The sequence below is a fragment of the Bos indicus x Bos taurus genome, chromosome 24, assembly GCF_003369695.1.
Source record: "Bos indicus x Bos taurus breed Angus x Brahman F1 hybrid chromosome 24, Bos_hybrid_MaternalHap_v2.0, whole genome shotgun sequence".
In the NCBI taxonomy this organism is placed as follows: Eukaryota; Metazoa; Chordata; class Mammalia; order Artiodactyla; family Bovidae; genus Bos; species Bos indicus x Bos taurus.
Window position 1 is genome coordinate 53709178 of NC_040099.1, and position 25418 is coordinate 53734595.

Consider the following 25418-nt stretch of genomic DNA (forward strand, 5'->3'; position numbering starts at 1 on the left):
CTCTTTTCTCTCTATTGGTCTTTCAGGATATGGTGAGGGAGCCTACCAGACCTCACTTTTTAAAATTAATCTTTATTGGAGTACAATTGCTTTACAACGTTGTGTTAGTTTCTACCGTACAGCAAAGTGAAGATATACGTACACATATTTCCCCTCCTTTCTGAATTTCCTTCCCATTTAGGTCACCACGGAGCACTGAATCGAGTTCCCTGTGCTGCACAGCAGATTCTCATTCATTGCCTACTTTATACACAGTATCAGTAATGTAAATATGCCAATCCCTATCTTTCATCCCACCCCTCCTGTCCCCGCTTATTAATAGTCCATATGTTTGTTCTCTACATCTGTGGGATTTCATTAAAAGAAAAAAAAATTAGAAGAACAAAGATAGTGACTATTCCCTGAATGAATTTAAAGTTCCAGGAAAGTTGAGTATGTTTTTGACTCTCTGAGTAATACTGCACTTCCCCTCTGCAGTGTCAAGTATTTTTAGGGTTAGGTGACTAATCCATCCTACAGCAGCTTCTGATAAACTAAAATCTGGCCTGTTCCAAAGAGTCACAGTGTTATTTTTTAAAAATAACAGTCATAGCTGTAAGCTTGTGGTTTTCTCATTTACAGCATTTTATCAAGTGACTCTACATTTTGCCAGGAGACAGAGGAAAGAAAGGCTTTAAAATAAGGCATTCAGTCTCATCATAAATAGAATTTCTACCAAGTTGCTATTCATATCTTTAAGTTTCCAAATGTTTCTATTTTCACACAACTGGCTATTGTTGAGTCCAAGGCCCTTGAGTATAAGTCATGCTGTGAGCAACAAGGCACTGACGGCTGGCCCCCAACCTCCCCCGCTCACACACACAAGTCCTCACCTTGGTTCTCTCTAGGTTCAAGAGGTATCTGGTCACCAAAATTCAAGATAACTACCCCCCAGAGCAGATTCCAATCTCAAAAAAAATCCCCAGGGTGTGTTTAGAGGAAAGGGATTGTTACCATCTATGAAATACAGGCCACATACCAGGCATGTGAAATGTATTTCCCTACTGAGAACTGTTTTACAGAAGCTGTGGATACTAACCCAGGAGAAGAGTACATTGTCACAAAGCTTTGTATTTGATGGCAAGAGATTCCCAGGCTCCTCAACTCCAGGGTACGTGAACCCCAGATGAGGAGTCCTGAACTGGAGTACTGGTCTCAAACCTCTTTTAATAAGAAGAATTTAATAATAAACCCTTTTAATAAGCCTGAAATAGTGCAACTCGGACTGGGACTTGAACTCATGGGCTGGGACTCGAACCCATGGGCCGGGACTCGAACCCACGGGCCGGGACTCGAACCCACGGGCCAGGACTCGAACCCAGCCAAAATCCAGACTGGGATTTGAAGCCACTGTCTTCTGAATGAGATCACACCCCTGATCTCAGGACTTAAGTTCAGGTTCGTTAAGTCTCCTGGCAGAAAGAATTCAGTGTGAGACAAAGTGTAAGAAGTGTAATTTGTAGAGAGATCCACATTCCATAGACAGTGCGGTTTGTCTCAACAGGTGAGAATGGCCTTGGGAGAAACACACTCCATCCACAGACAGAGTGCAGGCCATCTCAGAAGGCAAGAGTTCCAGAACATGGGCTGGTTAGTTTTTCTGAGCTGGGTAACTTCACAGGCTAATGAGCAGGAGGACTGTTCCAACTATTCCGGGGGACGGGCAGGGATTTTTAGGAATTGGGCCACGGTCCACTTTTTGGCCTTTTATGATCAGCCTCAGAATGGTCAAGGCGCAGGTGGGTGTGTCATTTAGACACTGACGTATTACAATAAGCGTATAATGAGGTTCAAGGTCCTCTGGAAGTCACATCTTCTGTCATCTTGGACCTAGTTGGTTCTAACCAGTTTATGTGGTATCCTCAAGGGCTATATGTCATTCTTTCAGAGGTTGTGGCCTGCCCCCTTCCCTCCTGTTTCAAGCCCTTTAAAAAGCATAAGCTCTCAATTTATAGATGTTTACTCACAAATTATATACATGTACTACTCTGATAATATTCAGTTCTTCACTCAGTCGTGTCCGACTCTGCGACCACATGAACTGCTGCACGCCAGGCTTCCCTGTCCATCACCAACTCGTGGAGCTTGCTCAAACTCATGTCTATACTCTGATAATATGTCTTTAATTACTCAAAAATTAAAATCTCAAAAAGATCAGATGGAAACAGCCATGCGGGACCCTATGGAGCCTTCCTGGAAGAGACCCCTCCCCCGTATCCCCTGCTGCAGCTCCTCTCTGAAGGATCTAGATAATAGTATCTGATGCATATTTCCTGAGTTTTTCAGATGCTAAAGCCACCACCCAGTGGAAGAAATTAACTACTTAATGATCATGAGCACATAGAGCCCAGATCTACCGGAGCCTAAGGACTGATAACGCTAACCCCTGTGACACAGTCCTGTTAGCTCTGCCAACCAGTCAGAGAACTGTGCACAAGCTGATCACGCGCCCTGGGACATTGCCTTTGAAAATGCTTTGCTGAAACCCACGAGGCATTTGGGTGTTCTGAACACCAGCTCTTCTGGACGACTTGCTTGGCGCCTGCAATAAACGCTGCACTTTGCTTCACCACAACCCAATGTCAACAGATTGGCTTTACTGCCCATGGGTGTGAACGTTGGTTCGGTAACATGCCCACCCCCAGTGAACGCTTATACACAAGCCCTAGAGGCGAGCGCCCCACTTTGCAGCCCCTTCCCCGGGCCCTGCAGTCCAGCTGCATCTCGACGCTGGACTTTTCACAGCAGCAAGCTCAGGAAGCAAAACACTGAAAGTGCTACAGCAGAAGGGAAATGCTAATCCCCTCAGATAAAAATAACTCCCAACATTGTGAGACCGAGAAGCTGCACCCTTTCCACCTCTTATAGAAGATAAATAATAAGTCAAGATTTCTCAGCCGAAGAATTCAATGGAAAAGCTTTGACTGTTCGTGTGAAAAGAACCAAGCTTCCCCTGAAGAGCCACTCTGCCCTGTTTAAGTTTTCAGGCCACAGTCGTGCTGTACTTGATAAACCAGGCTGTTCTGTTCTCTGTCAGAGAGAGAAAGGCACCTTCAGATGTGAGTGGGGAAGAGTGTTGAAAGGCTGCGTAGCGTTCTAAAAGCAGATCTCTTTCTTCATCTGCTCCCTCTCTGCACCTCACCGGCTTGCGTAAGTCGTTTAACCAGTCTGCTTCTTAAGACTGCTTGACTCTTAAACTGGGGATAGTAGCATGTGTATATGACGTGGTTTATTTGTGCTTTGCAATTCAAACGTGACATTAATGGAGGTAAACCTGTTCCGAACATCATAAATACTGCTCTATAAATGAAAGGAAACAAAAACTTGTGTCCTCCTGCCATAAAAACCAAAGCCAAGTAATTAAGAGAGTCACTTATATGGACTCTTCTGGAATGGCTCAGCTGGGAAAGAATCTGCCTGCAATGTAGGAGACCTGGGTTCAGTCTCCGGGTCGGGAAGATCCCCTGGAGAAGGAAATGACTACCCACTCCAGTATTCTTGCCTGGAGAATTCCATGGACAGCGGAGCCTGGCGGGCTACAGTCCATGGGATTTGCAGAGTCAGACACAGAGCAACTAACACTTTCACTTTTATGGGCCCTTCTGGAAAAATCAGTATGCAACTTGAAATTTTCAAGTCCACCCCAGGGACTTCCCTGGTGGGTCCGGTGGTGGACAGTCTGCCTACCAATGCAGGGGACACGGGTTCGATCCCTGGCCCTGGAGGATTCCACTGCCTCAGGCAGCTGAGCCCACGTGCCACAACTCCTGAAGGGAAGGCCAGGCTCCGGAACGAGGGGAGTCACTGCAGCGAGAAGGCTGAGCACCGCAACACAGAGTAGCCCCTACTCACCACAGTTAAGAGAAAGCCCACACACAGCAGTGAAGACCCAGGACAGCCAAATAAAAAAATAAATAGAAAAACAAACAAAAAAACACCTCCTTAAAAAAAATAAAGTCCACCCCAGACCTTTCAGATAGGCAGGTTTGATAAGTCATTGCTGCAATTCGCAATCCCGTAGCTAATCCCGTTCTGACGGATGTGACGGCTCCACCTGTGTAGCCACTGAGGCAGATTTCACACTGGGGTCATATATGCAACCCAGCCGTGAAGGCGGGCAGGACAAGGGAGTTGTGACAGTCCCAGTGGAGGACCAGAGGCTATGGCCTCACAAGGTCCAGCGTGGCCACCACCTGATTCTGAGAACCCTTCCAGCTCTTTCTGCTCGCTAGACACGCCGGCCGAATGCTGAGCCAGCGTCTCAGTAACGACGGCAAGCAGGGTCACTGGATAAGCTTGAAAGCTTTGGGACCCTAACCCCAGTCCGCCGGCCCGCCCCGTGTCCGTGAAACACAGGTCCGAGATTCCTCCATAGATTAAGTCACTGAAGATGACTTACACAAACATTTTTAAAGCTTCGAAATTTATTGCTGTACATTTTCGCATAGCATTGACTATGGAAATACTAATAGTGCAAATATTTATTTTGGACTTTGTAGCATTTGAGGGATCATAAAGCTTTTTGACATCTTTCGCAATCATTAACAAAGATCTACATAGTTCAACTTCAGAAATTCAAACAAGTCATCTTATATTCAAAGAGATTACATAATGCTTTCTTGATCTCCTCTCTAGGACAAAAAAAAAAAAACTACCCCGGAAGCCAGCAGGGGCATTCCTTTCCATGGTAACACAGACGTCTTGCAGGACTTTTCCAACTGCAAGACTCAGTGTTCACAGATTCATTCAACAAGTATTTACTGACACACTGTTCTGTGCCAGGCACTGACCTGGGCTCTGGGGACACAAACATGGAAAGATGCAGTCTCTGCTTCACGGTGCTTACAGTCTTAAAGTAGAAACAGACATGCAAACAAATTTACAATAAAGTGCTTCCGTGGAGGTATTTACAAAGTGCAGTAGGAGTCTGGAAGAGAGGAAAAGCACATCTGCCTGGAGGGGATGAAGGACAGCTTCACAGAGGAGGTAGACACTGAGCTGCGACGGGACCAGTGCTCGAGAACCGGCCGTGCAGGCAGGTAGGCAGAGGGGACGACAGGGACAAAGACACAGGGGCCCAAGCGGCACTTCGAAGGAGCAGGTGGTGCGGTTTTCCTTGAGCTGAAGGTGCAGCGGGGACAGTGGCAGGATGAGCTAGACAAGCAGGCGGCTATCAGATCCTGAAGAGCCTTTTGATCATTCGTCCGTCTACTCAATGCACCCATACGGGGTGCTTACTGTGTGCCAGGCACTAGGCTAAGCGCTGGGATTATAACAGGGAACAAGGCAGACACATCCTGGCTCTCAAAGAGCTTACATTCTAAGATAGACAGACCAAACAAAAGTCAACAAATAAATAAAATACAGACTTAGAAGATTTCTACAAAGGAAATGAACAGAGTGCCAAGGTGGAAAATAGAGTATTGGGGGTATTTATAAAGTGGAGGGTAGTTAGGGTTATCAGCAAATGACTCTGGGAAGCTGACACCTGCAGAGCCCGCCACGACACACCAGGTACTGTGCTAACACGTGACAAACAGCATCTCATTTAGTCCTCACGACGACTCTATGAGGTAGGTATTATTACTATTTCACTGAGGAGGAACAGGCTCAAAGACACTGGGGAAACCTGCCAAGTCACACAAATGGCAAAAGGAGGGTTCAAACACAGGTGCTCTCCATCTCCAAGTGCTCACTAGGTGGGATTCCAAACCGCGTACACAAGACAAGGGGGGATTCTGAGCAGGGACACGGTGAGATCACAGATGCTTCCAGGACCATTACTGATGCCTCCATGGAGGAGGAAAAGGCCGGATGGAGGGAAAGGGGACAGGTGGAAAGCAGAAGGTGCCGAGTGCAGAGGAGAGGAGGGGGGCTGCATGAAGGCGGTGGTTGTGGGAATGGGGAAGACACGCACGGTGACATGTTTGTTTATTGATAAATAGATACGAGAAAGGCGGTTAGTAATGCTAACAGGACTGACGGGTGTTGGCAGCAAGGACAAGAGGGGCCTCTGGGATCACTCCTGGGTGTCTGCCTCGGCGGCGGGATCAGATGATCTGCTATCCCCTGAGTTAAGGGATGCAAGCTGTGGAAGGCTGGGGAAATAAGATGATGAATGTACTTTTGGACATGTCCTGTGGGCGCACTGCGAACACATGGGCTTATGGTTCTCAGCTGGACACCATGGAATGGCTTTCGAACCTTGTTCTCTACCTGAGCAACGCACAGAATAACAAAAATCAACATTTTGTATGTGGGTACATTGTGGTTTTCCTTTGAATACAAAAGTTGCTTATAAAAGCATGTATGTCTTGGTTGGGCTGCTTTGTGAAATGAACCCATGATGGCCAAGGTGAAGTTACCCCAAGCTTAATGACAAATGAAGACTCATGGACTTAGAGGAGTCTAAGAAAAGCCTTCGGGCATTCAGTCTAACTAGTCGTGATAGCTTTTAAAAAGAATCAATACTAGCTTCCCACTGTCACCCCAACTGAGGACAGTCAGAAGGGCCTAGGGCAGGGAGCCTCTGCCACCTGTCTTCCCAGAGTCTACAAGTACCTTTACTTATTTGCCAGCAGAAGTACTCTGAGGAAATTGGTGGCCTCAGGCCCAAAGATCAAAGTTGAATGTGAATCAGGAATTCCAAGAAGGTATCATCTATGCAGTCTGGCGTAAGGTCCCGAGAAACAGCAGCTCAAACCTAGCCAGTCACACTGCTTTCACCATTTCCTTTTCTTTCCTCAAGAACTGGAAGGGTGCTGAGGATACTAATTTAAAAACACACACACACACACAGGTGACATTTATAGGCAACTGGTCACATCCTTGATCACATCATTCTGCATCTAATTTTAAAAGAACTCAGAGTTAAGAAGTGCATAAGCCCTTCCTATAGAAAGATATTATTTTTGCTCTTTTTTTCTCAAAATGTACTTAAATTTGCTTAGTTCCATTTCTTGGCATCAGATTACCTTTTTTGTTTTTTAAAACTCATTTCTTAATGCTGTGCCAGTTTGAGCAATTAGATATCAAGGAATTCAAGAAGTAATGAAGTTAATGCTTATGAGTTTCAACAGGAAAAAAAAAAATGTTAAGACTTTGGAGGCTGGGTCGTAATTAGAAAGCGTTACAATCTGGTTCATTTAGCAAGTCTGCCCAGAATGTTGCCTCTCTCTGTGACAAAGGGTCTCACCTGCACCTGTTAACTCTGTAAGCCAGTAGACATTGGAAAATACAAAATGTTCTCAAAAAACAGTCACAGACTTCCAGCAACATCTGAAGGGCACGTGTGTACCTAACTCACACCAGAGGGAAGAAAATGCCTTATTTTTATAGAGGTAACAAAAGTACTCGTTACAGGCAAGGGAAAATAAAAATTACCCACACTACATGACAACTTAGAATTCTGAGCACAATTCTCATGATATTCAGAGGCATATTGCAAACGTATGAACTATTTCCCACCACCTTCATTTCAAACTTAAGGCCCAGGGAAGACAGCTGAATGTCAATCAGAAATCCTAAGAAGGGACTATGCATGGTGTGTGCTCCTTAACAGAAAGAATTCCAATCAGTCTGTGAATATAATCATTTATTTGTCTTTACAGTGATGATGGAAGAATGTACAGGTGTCCTCTTTCAATAAAGTATAAAAATCTGTTTATATACAGTGAAGTCACAATAAGCGCTCATTGGGAAATTTATTTGGTACTCCTGATCTGTTCATATTAAAATTGGGGGGAGAACAAGTATTTCATGGAAGTGCTACATTTCCAGTAGATTGCACCTGGCATCAAAAGCTCAGCTTCATTTTAAGGGTCCTGCTCGATATTACAAAAAGACTAATTTTAAGTCCTGGGACTCAAAATAAACATCATTTTTGAATAATAGATATATACATCAAAAATACATCTAAAAAGGCATTGGTTAGTGCTATTAAAAAGCTCTATGTGCTCAGGTACATTTTTTTCTTACACGCAAAACCCAGTGGAAACGTTTTTGCTCAATTCTAGGAGTTTGCTCTCGGGGAAAGTCGGTCAAAGTTACCTGCAAGAAAAAAAACAAACAGACTTAAGTAATTCAATGATTTCTCAGGTGAGGTCAGCAAAACTTGGGAAAGCAGTGAGAGATCAAATTTCAGGTAGAATAGGATTTTTAAAGCCTTGATAGTATTTAGTTACAGCACTTTGTACATAAAAAGGACTCAACAGCTCCCCTCATTGTTTCAACTTTTTTAATTCTGAAAGAATCTTCACTTCATTTTCAAAGAAATCTTATGGACCCTTTTGTATACTTATGAAAATATTTCTATCATTAAGTAAATCAGCATAAAATGGGAAATCACAGAGCATACAAATGAAAAAAAAATCATAAGATATAGCCAAATCCAAACATATTGAGAAAATTTAGGAAGATTTCTACTAACAATGATTTATTTTATTTCACCATAATTTATTTTACTTCAGAGAATTTATAGATAGAAACACAGTGAAGTCTTATTACTACTTAACTTGGATGAAATTATATTGTACAACTGCCAATTCAATTATTTATGTATTTGATACTCATCTCAATTATAGCTTTAAATCTTAACACTTTTTGTTTTTATAATTATCTTCTTGCAATCACTCCTAAAATGTTCAGCAACCTGGGCCCTCTTCTTGAGTGTAAAATCTTAAGCAACACAGCAAACCTCAACCTGTTACTGACGGGCTGCTTGTGTGTGCGCGCGCATGTGTGTGCACATGCATATGTGTGCATGCATGTCTGTGGTGTGTACATGTGTGTGCATGTGTGTGTGCGTGTGTACATGTGTGTGCATGTGCATGGGTGTGCGTGTGTACGTGTGTACATGTGTGTACACGTGTGTGCATGTGCATGGGTGTGCGTGTGCTTGTGTGTGTGTGCAGTCACAAGCTGTGTCCAACTCTTGCGACCCATGGACTTTGTGTGTGAGTATAAAACATCCTGCTAAGAAGGACCATTAGAAAGACCAGCCCTGTCATAATGCAATGAACATACCTAAACAGAACTGCGTGGTACAGAGTGCTGCATGTTACCAGGCATTTGAACATGGCCATGCCCCACCTTTAGTCAAGCTAAGTCCTACCTATTCCACAGTTAATTATGAACCCCTAATTAAGTCATGTGGCCGTGCTCTGGTTTATTAAACACTCTAGGTGTACGTGGAGCTAAATTAATGATTTAGGTAAATTTAGTTTTGATAATTAAGATGTACTTCTAAATCTTCTATAACCCAAAAGTCTAATGGCCTGGTCTAATGCCATTCTCCAGTTTAGAATATGATATATATAATACCAATTTCTCCCTACCCAACATGCTGACGTGTTGGCTATTTTTTAAATGTATATTAACACTTTGATCACTCAGCATTAATTAGTTTGTTTTCCACGTTAACCACCTTTGTGCCAGGCAATGAGCGATGCGCCCTTTATCTGAGCCAAGTACCTAGTCCCTACAACACAAGGTCGCTTACATGAACCAGGGGGCTGCCTTGACAGGGGGTTGACTTTGTCAACCTGCAAAGTAATCTGCAACGTAGGCAAAGGTCTAGTAAAACCTCAACGACAGTACCCTTGATTTTTCCTACATTGTTTTCAGGGGAAAAGTCTGGAAAACAATTAAAAGCTCTGAAGAAGAGGGCTTTCTTGGAATCAGTTCTCAGATTTCCACACTGCGCTGAAGTCTTTGGATAAAAAAAAAATACACTTTCAGACTTCCCCCTGAGAGACTTTACACATACAAAGTGTGCTCATCACAGTCCAGAAAACACACCCCTATTGGAACGGCAGACAAGATTCAGCGTCAACACAGCATCATCCTGTCCTCGATACGGAAACCAAAAGCAAATTACTTAAAATAGCACCAAACTGGATTTAAATGGTGCTGCACGGTCAGGAGACTGTGTGGCCAGAGGTCACTGCTGCCGCTGACCAGGTTAATGTAAAAGTTGTCATTATTACCTGATTTCTGTGCCACTGTGGCCTAAGCCACTCTGAATTAAGACAAAAGCACTGAATGGAAGGAAAGACTGAGTGAACAGTGAACTCCTCCCGGCGTGCGACACCTCCAGTCTACCCCTGTCCCAAACAGGACCCTCCCCACCACCCAGCGGGCTCCCGTAAAAACCCTGGGCTTGGTCATCCGTCCCACTCTCCCACCCTCCTATCAGTCAGTCACCTGGTCAAGTCGATTCTACCTCCAAATACATCTCAGATTGGCTTTTCCATTTCTCTCTGCATCCCCGACACCAAGACCCTCATGAAGCCACCGTCACCTCTTGCTAAGCTACAAGCTCCTAACTTGGTCTCCCTGCATCAAGTCTGTGCTACAGAGATCAGAGAAGGAGGGGAAAGGGAGGGGTTTTTGCCTACTCTGTGACCATACTTTTACGTAGGGGACAAGAGACCCCTTCACCCCAGAAAGCGACCGTGGCGGAGGCGACGGCTGCTTCACCTCCTGCAGCACCTCTCTCCCTGGCAGAGTCCTTTCCTTCCTCCTCTGCTTTGCTCCAGTGACAAAGAGCCCAGGACCCTCTCAAGCAGCCGCAGGGGGGTGAACATTTTCACATCATGAGAAGAAAAGGATGCACTCTGCTATGGTCCTTAAATACAAAGGGGGCCCGACAACAGCAGTGCACAGGATGCACAGTGGAGCAGGCTCTGCAGGCGCCGCTGAAGCTGGCCGCAAGGGCAGGAGCAAGGAAGCAGAAGCCCGGAGCGCCCCGCGTCCCGGCGTCGCCGTACCTGATGCCAGTCTCAGGCGTCCTCTCCACTGTCCACTTCAAGGTCCACGGCCTCCGCGTCAGCAGCTCGTGACAAGATGTCTGCCATCAGCGCCTCTTCCAATTTCTTACGTACTTGCTGTACTCGCTCTTCCTGTTTCCTTTGTAAAAACAAGAGTAAAAAGACACTAACAGTTTGGCCAGTGTTGGAACAATGATGCTGCCGACGACGTGGTTTATCTTTACTCCAAAGTCAGGAAAATTCCTCAGAAACACACACTTCCTTCTCCTTAGACTTTGCACAAGCGGCCTCTAACCCTCACAAAAACCAGGTCTCGTGGGAGATGAGCTTTGCCCAAAAAGGGGGACATTCGGACAGGAAGGGAAACCCTCATCTCACAGAGAATTCTGGCAGGAGGAGGTTTCTTTCAGGGACCTTTTCTTCAACTTCAAAAACTTCAAATATGTGAAGGTTCAGGGTTATTCCTATAAGGGATAATGTGAAATAAAAGTGGGAAATGATATCGGAAAATAGGAAGGAAAAGAGATGTGCTGGGTGAAGCACTGAGAAGGGCGGAGGAGGTGGAGGCGAGATGGGCCAGTTCAGCCGCTGCCTCTGGTGGCATCGGGGAGGGTAGTCGGAGCTCTCCCCTGGGTCCGCAGCCTGCTGACCACAGGCCGTCACAGAGGAGCCAAGAGCACACGACCCTGTGCACCAAGGGCGGAGGAGGAGCGGACCCTTGAGCTGAGCCGAGTAAGTGAAGAACACGCAAGGTCCTCTGGGTCCTGGGGACTCTCAGGGAACCTCCAAAGTGAGAGTTAAAAACACCACATCACACAGAAGAGGCAGAACCATGACATGAAGAACGGAGCGCACCAATGGTATCACATTTCATCCTTAAAAAGCAGGAAAAAAAATGGAGAACAGCTACCTGACAGGGCAAGGAGAGATTCCTAAAACAGTTCCAGCAAACCAAGATGGCAAACAGAAACTCACCTCCAGAACCCAGTGGGGAGGCAATGGTTGAAGAAACAGGAGAGAAGGGACAAGTGTGGAAGTCAAAGGCTTGGAAAAGAAGCAAGAAAGGAACAGAGGCAAAGGCCCAGGTGGGAGGGCGAGCCTTGACTAGAAACAGGACGAGTCGCCTCCAGAGGCCGCAGGAAAGGTTGGGGGATGGATACAGACTGGAGGGGGAGCAGCCCCGGGATGAGGAAGAGACACAGCAAGGGATCTCGAGGGCTCTGCTGAAGGAAGAAGTGCCAGTTTCTCCATCCATCGTTGAGGAAGACAAATCATGGCACTGCCCCACACCGGGGCAAGCAGAAGGGTAGAGGGGTGATGTTCCAGAAGACTCCACTAAGATGCCCTGGGCATTTGCCCCTTGGGTCCTCAACCAGCTGTGAAGTCACGTTTGCTACAGTCTCATCCCCACGTCTCTTTATCTCAGTAGTCTATGTCCAAGGTAAGCGAAATTAACATGTTGTGTAACCACAAAAACTTTAGATATCATCTTTACCAAACTCTAAAAACAGCACTAAGAGATAAAAGGTTTAGACTTCCACCTTTTAAATGAATTTTTGAAAAGAGGGAAGCAACCACTGAGTCAAGCTCTGTAGCCTCGATCATATTCACAGAAACTAGAGTTGAGATTTTTTTTAAGAGATGTTTTGATCCCTGGTAGCTCAGATGGTAAAGAATCTGCTTGCAATGCAAGAGACTCATACTCGATCCCTGGGTTGGGAAGATGCCCTGGAGAAGAGAATAGGTACCCACTCCAGGATTCTTACCTGGAAAATTACATGGACAGAGGAGCCTGACCGGCTACAGTCCATGGGGTCGCAAAGAGTTGGACACAATTGAGCATCTACCACTTCCGTTTTTACAGTCTTTATTGCAAGTGTTACAATACTGTTTCTGTCTTGTGTTTTGGCCCTGAGGCACGTGGGATCTTAGCTCTTGGACTAGGGATCAAACCCGCACTCCTTGCGTTGGAAGGTGAAGACATAACCACTGCACCGCCAGGGAAGTCCCTGGAGTTCAACAGATTTTCACACAGTGGAGCAGAGTCATGAAAAACAGGATGTTTATTTCTTACAGTCAGTCTTAACATCTGGCTCAGTAACTCCAGGCTTATGATAAATGGCGTTATCGGTCATGGGCAATCTCTCATGCCTCATACCAGAGTGTCTGCACAGCCCCCCTAGCATCACCCCATCGGGAAGATGAAGGAAATGGGAAGAAGAGCGCTTCTGGCTGGAGAAGTGATCTGAAAATCTGACACTGGCCACCGCTGCTCTGCTGTCTTGAGCGCTGCTTCCCCCATTTATGAAAACTGAAAGTAAAGCCTCTGCCGGATGTGGCGAGCAGGACTCTAACACAGCCCCAGGATGTCCCCACGGGCCCCTGGTCACATCCCAGGCAGAATTCTCTCCCCTTAAGGGCAGGAAGGACTTAGGAACACGTGATGGGATGTCATTCTATGATCAGGTTACTAATAGCTGACCCTGAGTTAATCGAAAGAGATTATCGTAGAGGGCCTGACCTAATAAGAAAGAAGAGGCTTTCAAAGGGGCTGGGCTCTTCTAGAAAGCAGCAGGAGAGGGAATGTGAAGGGAGCCACGGGGCAAGGAGCTGCTGGCAGCTTCAAGCTGCCACTGAGAACAGCCAACAAGAAAAGAGGGGCTTCATCCCTACTAGAAAGACACGAACTCTGCAACAAGCTTAGGAGGAGCCCAGGCTCCAGAAGGCCACGCAGTTCTGCAGACACTCAGATTTCAACTGTGTAAGACCCGGGGCAGGGAATCCAGTCATGCCCACCCGGACTTCCGACCTACAGAACTTAGAGCTACGAACAGCTATTGCTTTAAACGGCGAGGTTTGTGAGAACTTATCACTGGGTATCAGAAAACAAATACGCCTATGAATGAAAATAGTTATCAAGCTGGCTGAAAAAAAACATGTGCTCAATGTTGAGATCCTTAGTTGAAGGTTTAACACAAACACATTATTGGTGACACAACTGGAGAAAAGTGATAATTCCACTTGCAGTCGTTTATTTTGAATATGTACTAATTGGAGAAGAAATGTTTGGCTTGATGATTTGTTATGACAATGCAATCAAATGGACAATCGGTCAGACGAGTTTACCCTAAAAGAAAAGCATCCAAATCCGGCTTGGCTGGAGAAGTATACCTGAAAATCTGACACTGGCCACCACGTCTCTTCTGTCTTGAGTGAGGCTTCCCACATTTATGAAAACCGAGTAAAGCCTCCGCCAGATGTGTTAAGCAGGATTCTAACACAGCCCCAAGATGTCCCCATGGGGCCCTGTCATCAGAAGACCTCAGTCAACACCCTCAGGGACCTAGCAGGACCCGGGCTGATGAACTGGGCACTCATTCCAGGACAGAGGGGGGCTAGCCTCCTGAGTAATTTCCTTCCTCAAGGGTAGGAACAGTCCAAAGAGCAAGCTGATTCCTTTCCTTGATTTCACACTTTTTTTAAAAAAAAAAAGAAGAATAACACTGATCATAAATTCCACATCATCAAGGCATCCGAATGCAACTGTGAACTGCTCTACATCTTTGCAAAAAGAACTACTTTAAAATCCAGGGAAGGCCTTCCAATTATAAACCTGGCTAGACACAGGCATTTAACAACAGTTTCATACCAACTTTCACGGAATTAGGAAAAAAACAAAAAAACAAATGTAATACGTATTTTTTGAAATTCAGAAGTGTCATCTGCTGGCTTGGTCTAGGAACAGTAAAGCTTTCGGGTTTACATTCAGAGGACAGAAATAATGAAGTACACATCCTGTCCTGTTCTTAAAGGAAATACAGCATAGTACACAATCATTCTGGGCTTCCCTGGTGGCTCCGTGGTAAAGATCCACTTGCAGTGCAGGAGACAGCCCGCAATGTAGGGGACACGGGTTTGATCCCGGGGTTGGGAAGATCCCCTGGAGGAGGACATGGTAACCCACTCCAGTGTTCTTGCCTGGAGAATCCCATGGACAGAGGAGCCTGGCCAGCTACAGTCCATGGGGTCACAAGAGCTGGACACGACTTAGCGACTAAACCACCACCAAACTACAATCATTCTAAAGAATAATACTGAAATCCATAAATCCCATGTAAGAATTTCTTTGTGGTTTTAGTATCTGGAATAGTTCTGTTTCTCCTGGGCAATGGCTTGCTTATACTCCTTGGGCATTATCTATCTGAGAGATACGGTTCCCCTTCATAATCTGCTGCTATAAACCTAATTCGCGGCCCAGCCGTAGAAAGAGTAAAAGATGTTAATGGATGCAGCTTGTGTCTGCTTCTCATTCTTGGCTGTTTTACATAATAGCTTTACCTTTTGCTTTGTCTTTCTTCTCATTTGCTTCTCATCTGGCTTCACTTGATGTATGTACATATGTGTCTCACTGTGTGTGTGTGTGTGTGTGTGTGTGTGTGTGTGTCTCTTCAGAGCCACCTTAAACCTTTACTTGAAACAAAGTGAAGTAGAGATAAATAAATCTCTAAATTGAGTTTATGTGAGATCAATAAAATCAAGATAAGTAAACTGAACTTTGAAAACACAACTGAACTCAAAGCAGCACAGCAATGATCTGCTACTGCAGACAGCAATCAGAACAGGCATAAGTGAATGCACGGACTCTTCAGAGCAGAAAGGCAGAACCCAGATTGCATAAGATACTGCAAAAATCATGTGGAGAGAGTACGACTGCTCTGTCCTTCGGGGATAATCAGGATGATACACCTTATACAATGCTACCTTTTCCAGCATGCATTTGTTTTAAAACATCCTGTATCATCTGTTTTACGCCAGCTTTGCCAAGAAGGGTCATCACTTACTAGGACTGGCACTGAACCTAACAAGCAATAAAAAACGTATCAAGTGTAGGAGACAAGTTTTTTGAAGTCACGTTCTGCTCTCACCTAATGTCTTCATCTGTGACAATGAAAGCCTTGCAGAGGGGTTGAGATGTGTTCAGCCAGACAGCGGGGTTCTTTTCCACAGCAGCAGAGACTTGCCCTGTGATGGGTGCAGAGCTTGTGTGCAAAGCACTGGCGACAGCAGATAAAAGGGTCTCATCGTTACTACCCGGACCAACTCCTGCAATCAGAAACATGCATCAGTTCCAGGACGTTTCTAGCTGTGCTGAGCAAACCTTGTGGAGCCTAAAACAACTGATTATCTTTATATTCATCTGAGATCAGCTATTTAAAACTGACAAGCCAAAGCAGCAAAAGATAACAGCACATTTACTTAGTTATCAAGAACAAAGAATTAACATTAAGGAAATAGTAACCAAATACTTGAGTATTTTAATAAAACTTAAACAGAATTTAAAAATACATTTCCAGGGTATTAAACGTCTTAAAAAGTTGGCTACATTTCCTCATGCAAGGTCAATTATTCTTAATGATCTAAGTCCCTTCTAAAGTCATCTTACATTCAAATATCCCTATTAATGTGTCCCTAGGGTCCTGGAACGTTTTCCCTGTAGCTTGCCATGTCTCAACATTTCTTTCTTGTGCAGGGATTTCAAAGGAAAAGCCAATGCAAGTAGGCTGTACCTACACCTTTAACAGCTTTTTCAACTAACAAAATACCCACATGAATAGGATTAGTAACTGTACCCCTGACTGCACGTTAGGAGGCTGGAACCACAGCTACGTGTAAGTTCACTGCTTCTCATCTGAAACTTGTTAGACCAGCTAAAGCAATCATTTCCAAGGGCACAGAGCGATAAGACACTACTCTAACCAGGAATTAGGAGGGTTTGCAACGTATCAAGATTTGGAAGCCAAAGTTGTAACACTCAAAAACTAATGCTTCTCTAGAACTTGGAGTGAACGTGTGACACCACGAGGCATGCCAGCAGCTGAGTTCTCCACCCCGGATCCCGCTCACTCCTGTTACTGGACCCATGGGCATCTGAGGCTTGCAGCAGCAGGTCACGGAGGGAGAGACAGGATTAGAGATGCTGGCTGTTCTTTTGATAAGAGGAAGGGAGAAAAAAGCAAGTGCTGGGGCCTGATGTGGCTTCGAGCAGGAAGCTGGGGATGGTCTGCCACTTAGGCTGCATTTGGGTCTAAACACGTAACATGGATTAATTTACATGACGAGCCTAATTAACCTCAAGCCAAAAGGTACACACAGAAAAAAAAGTTAGGTAAGACACCGCCCGGAAGCGTTCTGCAACCTACAAAGTGTTTCAGGCACACTGCCTCTGGGTTTACTAAAACCCAAGGGGAGCATCACCCAGCGAGGCAAACAGTCCCCACAGCAAAGACCTGTCACCCTCATCACGTCTGCCTCCACTGCCTCCGACACAGAGCCTGGCACGCAGCAGGGACTGCTCAACTGAACTCGGAGAATACCTTGAAGACCTTTAGGGAGTTCCATGGTTTTTATAATTTGTTCTGTTACATCTGATGCACTAAGTCCTTGTAGCCTCTTCTCCCAGAAAAGCTGTAAGGCAAAACATCACTGTTAATAGATACATTCTCGGGACAAGAAAGCAGTGCATCGATGCTGCTGGATAATGAAATTGAAATCGTATCAGTAGTTCCCTAATGTCCCCATTTTTTTTTTTTTTTCCTTACAAAGAGCTAAATGATACTTCAAACATGACTTCAACACATCATAATTCTTTCAAGTTATATGACTCAAAAAACTTTGCTTTGTCATTCTAGGCAGCCTATTCACTTGTTACATCTGATAGATTGTTATGTGCTATGCATGAGATACAGTCCTAAATAGATAACAGTCCTTTGGAAGACATAAGGTATCTTCCAAAGAGTATTAACTTGAGTTCTTCAAAGTTTCATTTGGCATGAAAATTTAATGTTACAATTTATCAGGAAAAGGAAAAACTGTATTATGTAATACCTCTTTATCCAAAAGCGTTAGGGAAACAATTTCTCCACCTATGTGATTTTTCTAAGACACAGAAGTTTAGCCCTTTGGCCTACTTTAAGGGGAACAAACGCCATTTTTTATGGAAACTTTTCTAAAATGTTTTGCATACTTCCCTGCTTTTTAAACAGGATGCCACATTCATGAGTGCCTCTCCTTCCATGGTACAGAGCCTGGGTCTCCTCAGTCACTAGGTGCCCCAGGGCATCATTCTGGCATCAGTGAACACGCTGAAGACTCTTCCTACCCCATGGGTCTAGCGAGATATGCAACTGCTTGTTCATACACTGAGCAGACCAGGACAGTTCTACTGCTTGATGTTAAATCCCTTCTACACTTAATTCTCTCTCCTAGTCGGCTACTGTGTGCGTGCTTGCTCTATCACTTCAGTTGTGTCCTTCGCTTTGCAACCCTATGGACTGTAGCCCGCCAGGCTCCTCTGTCCATGGTTCTCTCTAGGCAAGAATACTGGAGAGGGTTGCCATGCCCTTCTCCAGGGAATCTTCCCAACCCAGGGATAGAACTTGTGTCTTTTATGTCTCCTGAAGTGGCAGAACTCTTTACTGGGGAAGCCCAGTTGGGTATTACTCGTCATTAATGTCATTCATCCATATGAATGTATTTACTGAGCTCCTACTATGTGCTCTACTTGGCCTGTGAATGCAACAGTGGATAAGATAGAGAGTGTCTTTGTCCTCAAGCCTCATCTCTTTTCTACTCTGTTTCATATTTACTGCAGTCCAAAAAGCAGATAAAGGAATTCCTTAGGAATTTGATAAATCTGTCTTTAATCCTGGATACCCAGGGGCCTGTCATATAGTAAATATTGAAAAAATATTTGTGTGAATGACTGATGTGGGAATAAACGGGCTCAGAGTCAGGATCCTGAGGGACACATGCACCCAAGTTGAAACCCCAGCTATAGACATATGACCTTGGACCAGTTCTGTAACCTCAGATGTTCAATGTCCTCTGTGGAAGAGGCAAGAATGACTGTTACATACAATGATTGTGGAGGTTAAATAAAGCAAAATATACAAACACCTATCACACAGTAGGCATAAGGTTTATTAGGTTTACTTTTAACAGATTTTTGAGCACTCTGAGGGCTTCCAAGCTTATGTTCTAACTTCTGGATACATGAAAAGCGTCAAATAGCAACTTTCCGGACAAATGAGAAGATACAGTAAAATAATTCTATTTATGGCAGAACAGTAATAGCTTAGATTATATAATAACCACAGTGCTAGCACCAAGAGTAACTTCTTTACTGTCCTTTTAAGACCTTTAGTATATGCTAACATCTCCATATACCTCCATATAAATTATATCAGCAGCAGAATATGTGGGCAAGGACATGAATACATTAACCATTAACCATCATGAGGGAGAAGTAGTTAGTTCTTCTAAGTAATAGTTAATGAATGTGATAAATGTCCTGAGAAAGTCTGCCTGCTCTTCTGGGGAAATAAGAATCATCTATGCTTTGAATATCACAACTATAGGGGAGAAAAACCCAACAAAAATTAAAATGCAGTTAATTCCTAATGAAAAAGTGAAGAAGAGAGTCAGTGAGTATGAGATTAGTAAGTGTTTTATATTATATAATTTTATAATTATATAAATTATAATTTTTAAATTATATATATAACTTAGTTTGTAAAATAAATCAACACTACCAAAAACATTATGAAAACTACATACAGAGATGATTAGTAATAAACTATATCTAAAAATCCCAATTCTAGATATCAAAAGTTAAATTTTTTACCTTCTATAATTTTTAATGTTTAAATTTCCATTATTTTGAAGGAAAACACAAATTTGGAATGAAATATTTTGCAAAATAAATCTTGGCTTGAGAAACAAGTATACAGCTCTAGATTGCAAGTCCTGGTATCATCACACATCATCAGACAGCCCTCAACAAAATCTGAAGTTGAGCCTGACAGGTTGATGACCTCTCCGTAAATGAAGCGCTTACACTGTGAAAACGGAGGCACACGTATTTCTGAACGTGTAAGTGTATATACGTGTGTGTGTCTTTCTTCCACCCCCTACTCCCTGGGAAGTGGGAAAGGTCAGAGCAGGAATCCAGGCTGGTTTGAGAAAAGAAGACATTTAACCGGCCAAGGTCGCCACTGCCCTCCCCGCCTCCTCCCCGCCTGGCATTCAGCCCTAACACGCTCAGCCAGGGGAGCTGCTCAGCTGCTCGTCTGACGTTTCAGTGTGTCCCTAACCCACCTTCTCACGTCCATCTTCTCAGGTCCCTATTTGCTCTGTTCTGGAAAGAAGGGGTTCTTCGCACTTTAAAATATGTGTAAAACTTGTATCAAGCAGGCATTAGGCCAAGGGAAGGAAGCCAGTCTTTTACATACCGTATGAATGAATGTGTATGAAAAAGAAGAAAACTGTAAGGGTGGTTGCCAGGAGTCAGGGCTGGGGGGAAGATCCCACTGCAAGGGGTCAGCACAAGGGGATTCCTTGGGGGTGCTGGAACTGTACTTTGGTTTTTTTTTCCATAAATACAAACTTTATCCAGCTGATATAATTACCATTTTTTTTGTTTTTCCAAGCAAATTGCTCAAAGAACGATCAATTTGCACTATCTCCTTTCTCCCAGGCCCATTTCAACTTTATTATCCTACCCCCTATTCCATGAATTTCCACTACATTTACTCTAAAGGTTAATCAGCCCCTCTCACCAAATGCAGTGACCTTTCCTGATTGTTTCTGGTCACTTTAGAGCTCTGAATGTACTGGAGGGGTTCAGGGAAAGAGAGGGGTGTTCCTCTGCCTGACATTAGAGTCTCAGATCTCCTTGTTTATGTATTACTAGGTAACTGACTGTGGTCATCTGAAGTTCTTCCTATTGCATTAACATTAGAAATTGAGACAGAAATATGGAAAGGACGAGGCTCCCTACATTTGAAAGGAGTCCTCTGTCCAGGACAGTTGTCTTGTCCACCATACTTTCATAAATCCTAACCGAGCCAATGAAAATCTGATTTCACCAGCCACATCCCATGATTTTCTCAGCTTCAGCTTGCTGCCTGGTGTGAGGTCAAATAATCAACGTAATTTAGGGACCAGTGATCTAATATTTGGAGAAACTCTTTAATGTGCTCTCACTCTAAGTGAGTACATCCCTCCCTAAGCCCCACTGATCAGGCCCTCCTCTGATATCACCCTGCAGTAGAGAAGAGAACTGGAGAGCTCCCATATGTACTTTCTAGGGCCAATGGTCTGGGCAACACCCTAACCGGCCAACAAGCTGATGGAGAAGCATAGGATAGGATTAACAATCACACAAAACCAAAAAAGTATCTAAAATGTCACTGACAGGGAAAGTGCAGCTTTGAGGAAACCATCTTAATAGAAAGTGGAGCTCATCTCCACACCTTTGCTCCTCATGACTGTAGGAAGTACCTCTATGACATCGCTGGAAACAACCGCTCTACGTACTTTATCTAAGGGCCCCAGAGGACAAGCGTGACGGTGGACGGTGAAAGCTGCTACTTTGGTGAATGATCAAATCTGCTTCCTGAAAGGACAACCAACCCAGAATACAACTACACCATTTTCTTTTCTTAATGGCTGCATGTTGGACAAATACCTTACAAGTGATATCCAAGATGAAAATGAGGACACAGGGATCTCAAACAACTCATCACAACACACACACACACACACACACACACACACACACACACACACACACACACACACACACACACACACACACACGCCCCTGTCTAGGCTGATCGTGTTTATTCAGACCATCTTCCACCACCCTGAGCTTAATAATACATACTCTGAAGGAACCTGTGCTCTTGGGAGGATGTCAGAACAGAATGGTTTACCGGGAAAAAGTAAGTAGAGAATCGATCCAAATTCAGCAGATGCTCTTTTAGTGCCCATTAGATACAAAGCATTTTGCTGGGGATGGTTATTAGGATAGCCGGCAATCACTGTCCACTAGCTGCTTACTGTTTGGTGAAACTGTTTTCTAGAAAAACTCTAGAAGGGAGACGTGTTAACCGCAATAATGAAGATACAATATTAACTTCAATTTGGGAGAATCTGGAAAGGCTTTTAGGAAGAGGCAACTCTGAAAAAATGTGTTAAGAATTCTATAGAAGAGGAAAGACTTCTCCAAGCCAAGGAAACAGCTTAAGCAAAGGCAAGGAGGTGAGACAGAGAGTGTGGGTCAGTCTTTCTAGATGATTTTTACAGATAAGAATAACCAGGGTGGCTTATTGTACAGGCATGTTCTGAGACCTCAGCCCTAAAGATTCTGTTCAGTAGGTCTTGGGTTAGAGAGCTGGTTTTATGTTATTCTACAAGTGTCTTAGGTAACTCTGAGGGACACGGGGGATCTTGGTCTGAGAAAGGCTGGTCTGGTCTGTGCTGAGAGCATGGCAGTGCACACACGAGGCTGTGTACCCCATCACCGAGATCTCCGAGTTATTCCCGATTCTGCTAGATGGAGAAGGCAATAGCAACCCACTCCAGTATTCTTGCCTAGAGAATCCCTTGGACAGAGGAGCCTGGTGGGCTGCTGTCCATGGGGTCTCACAGAGTCGGACACGACTGAAGCGACTCAGCATGCAGCATGCTAGACGATTAAAAAATGTATCACACTATCCTCTTCTAGCAGAGAACTGGAGGAAGATACTTGCTTTTCTGTTTTTCGTTGCAGGAGGATATGTCAAAGCATATTTAAGAGTATACCGAACTGTTCAGGGGTGAGCAGAGACAGGGCTCGCCCGAAGATCTGTTTGTGCCCAGGCGCGTTCCCCTGGCGGAATAAGAGGAGGAGGACGACAACTCCTGCTTACCCATCGAGCCCTTCCCTCCAGCCTGGCACTGTGCTCAGGGCTTCACATACAGAATTCGGTTAGTCTTTCCTACAGTGTTTTGAAGAAGACATTATCAGCACCGACTCGCAGTAACTCATCAAAGGTGCATGACCAGGGGTGCAGCTGGAATTAAAACCCAAGTCAGTGATTAGACAGTCCTCATCTCAATAAATGAAAGCTCTAGAAGAGTATTTACATGCATGGCTCTGTGTTTAACAAGCCCGAGACCCTTCTAGTCATGAAATCAAAGGCAGACGAAAGACCAGTAATTGCTGAGAAAATTATCAGGCTGCTTTTAATCCATTTACCTACGAAGTGATGCTGTGTTAACTGTGCACTGTAGGCGATCCGTGCCGAGGCCACGCTCCTCCTCAAGCAGAATTAAGAAGCCATCTGTGTGATGTTATTTAGGCTAAAGCTGGCATAGACTTTTACAACAATCTCAAAAGAGACGTAGGAGAAGCTCACATGATGAAAACTGAAGAACTGGTATAAAACACATCTTCTACAAATTAGCTTTCTCGGAATTAATTGCGAATATCAATGACATTTGAACACCCCGTTTTGTTTATTTGGTGGATAGAAATTAAAGAGCGAGATTTCTACTCCAAGAAAGCACTTTCTGAGAAGTCACACTAACAATGGAGTGTCAGCAGATGTTTCAAGAAACAGTAGAGATGGAGTGCTTTATGAAGCATATAGAATGGAAGGCTTGAGTTTTTTCTATAATACTGTATAAGGTTACTTTTATGCAAATATTGATTTCTCATAAACACATGGAAAAGCATCTAGATCAAACATACATTTTCATCCACCATTAGATTTCATTTGAAAAGTACTGTGTAGTGTTTTTTAAAAAAAAATCACCAATGAAAAGAAACTGACTTGCCACGTATGCTCACGACCTCAAGTTCAGAGCCAGCCTGGAGGGCAGAAGACTGAACTTCTGAGAAGCTGAGTGAACTGGGACTGGCCTTCAGAGTCAGACTGACCCTGATTCAAATCCATGCTATGTCACTCACTAGCTTTATAAACTCAGACAACTATCACAATATGCTCTGGCTTCCTGCCCTAGGGAATGGGAGGATAAAAGCAATCTCAATGGTTATGGACAGGAGGAGGTTTTATCAATACTTGAAGATAACCATTAGACAGCAAACAGCAGTTTACTACTTGGTTTTTGCCCATGGCATCTAGTACACCGCTGATCACGTCATAGCACCTACTATGCATTAAAATTAATACATATAAACAGAGCAAAGAGAGTTGGCTCTGAAAGGCACGTATCCACAAATGAAGACTGAGGCATGGCCTTTGTTCCGATCTGCTCCTCTGGCCGAGTTTCAGTGGGGGTGCTTTCTTGATACTCTAAGTATCTTAAAACCCTTCCCTTTCCTTTTCTCATGCAAGCCCCTCTGCCTCCCTCTCAGCGTAAGGCTAGCTAGGAGAACGCTATTAAGTAGGAGCAGCTACACAGGTTGCAGGGCTCTGTACAAAATGGAATCAGAAGGTTCTTGTTCAGAAACCCTGATGATCGTTTCACGATGACAGCAGAGCCCCTGAGCAGGCACGGAGCCCTAGGAAGTGAGTGCTTGGGCCACGAGTCCGTGAAGCCAGAAGAGGTGGTAGTACTGAGCAGGCTGGGAAGGAGGCAAGACCAGCAGAGACTGGAGACCCCTGTGCTGCGGAGGGTACCTAGGGAAATGTCGGGGTGTAATCTCATTCTGTGACTTCCTTAAAAGAAGCAGGACAACAGAAAGTCGCTCTGGCCAGATCTACGCAATAACAAATGAACCTTTCCCTCCCTTCTCGTCAAAGCAGCCCAAGGATTTCTCCTCCCCACTGTGGCTCCTCATCTGGACAGCGGAGAGGCCGCCTGCCAGTGACTCAGCAGTTCAGCTGTACGGCAGGAAGAGGGGAAACCCGACGAATGACGAGAATGACGAGACCACAATGGGGAAGGACGGAATCTAAAGACGGATGGGAAGTTTGTTCTATTTAAAGGCCAGTGGATAACATGGAAGCTTTTCCTGAAACTGTAATTTCCTTGTTATTTTTACCCCGTCTACTTCCATGTTGTGATGAGAGCAGAGCCCTTAGAAAAACAGAAAAACTTCAAAAGGGCTCTGAGCTTGTTTCAAGAACAGAAGGTCAGAGGAAACCTGGAAACAAACTACATTTCTGTTCTGCAGTGAAGCAAAAAGGGGGAAAACAAAACCTCAAGCCAGCGGCAGTGGCCTAGAGCGGAGTTTCTCAATCTTGGCATTACTGACATAGGGTTGGGTAATTCTGGGTTCTCGATGTTTAGCGACATCTGGGGTCTATGCCCACCAGATACCAGTAGCACTGTCCCAGTTGTGACAATAAAAAGTGTCTCTGGATGCTGCCAAATTTCCCCAGGGTATTTGTGGTTGGGACAGGGAGGATAAAATCAGGTTTGGCTGAGAACCAGGGGTCCAGAGAAAGAGAAAGGGAACGGGAGAACAGAAGGTCTGCAGTGGCAGGGGCCCAGATCTCACAGCTCAAACAGAAAGGAGACGCCGCCCTTGGTACACAAATCACCCCGGCCAGCTCCTGCCTCCACTTCCGGAGTCTCTGCCCCAGCTCTTGACTCCTGGGCCTTATCACAACCGAACTAAGTGGCCTGGGGCTGAGAGCCCCTTTTGTCACTGCCAGACAGCCAGGGGGTAAGCAAGATAAAGCAGAAGTGGGAGAAACACTTCTTACCGAAAGAGCTGAAATTGAACACGCTTCCTGATAAAAAGATGGCTATAAGCAGTAGTTATTTTTTGCAATAATTCAGACACACTCAGGAAATGCAGGTTCGATCCCTGGA

General features: G+C 44.6%; 1 protein-coding gene across 1 annotated transcript in view; it reads right to left on the bottom strand.

The window, feature by feature from the left end:
• Positions 1–7615: 7615 nt before the first annotated feature.
• MBD2 (methyl-CpG binding domain protein 2) overlaps positions 7616–25418 on the bottom strand; it is a 67815-nt gene continuing 50012 nt past the window's right edge. Inside the window, exons 4-7 of the mRNA XM_027526389.1 lie at positions 17183–17273; positions 15734–15911; positions 10809–10947; positions 7616–8088 (exon numbers count right to left, since the gene is read on the bottom strand). Of these exons, the coding sequence (XP_027382190.1) occupies positions 10821–10947; positions 15734–15911; positions 17183–17273 (396 nt within the window). The 3' untranslated portion in view covers positions 7616–8088; positions 10809–10820. The remainder of the gene's footprint in view (positions 8089–10808; positions 10948–15733; positions 15912–17182; positions 17274–25418) is intronic.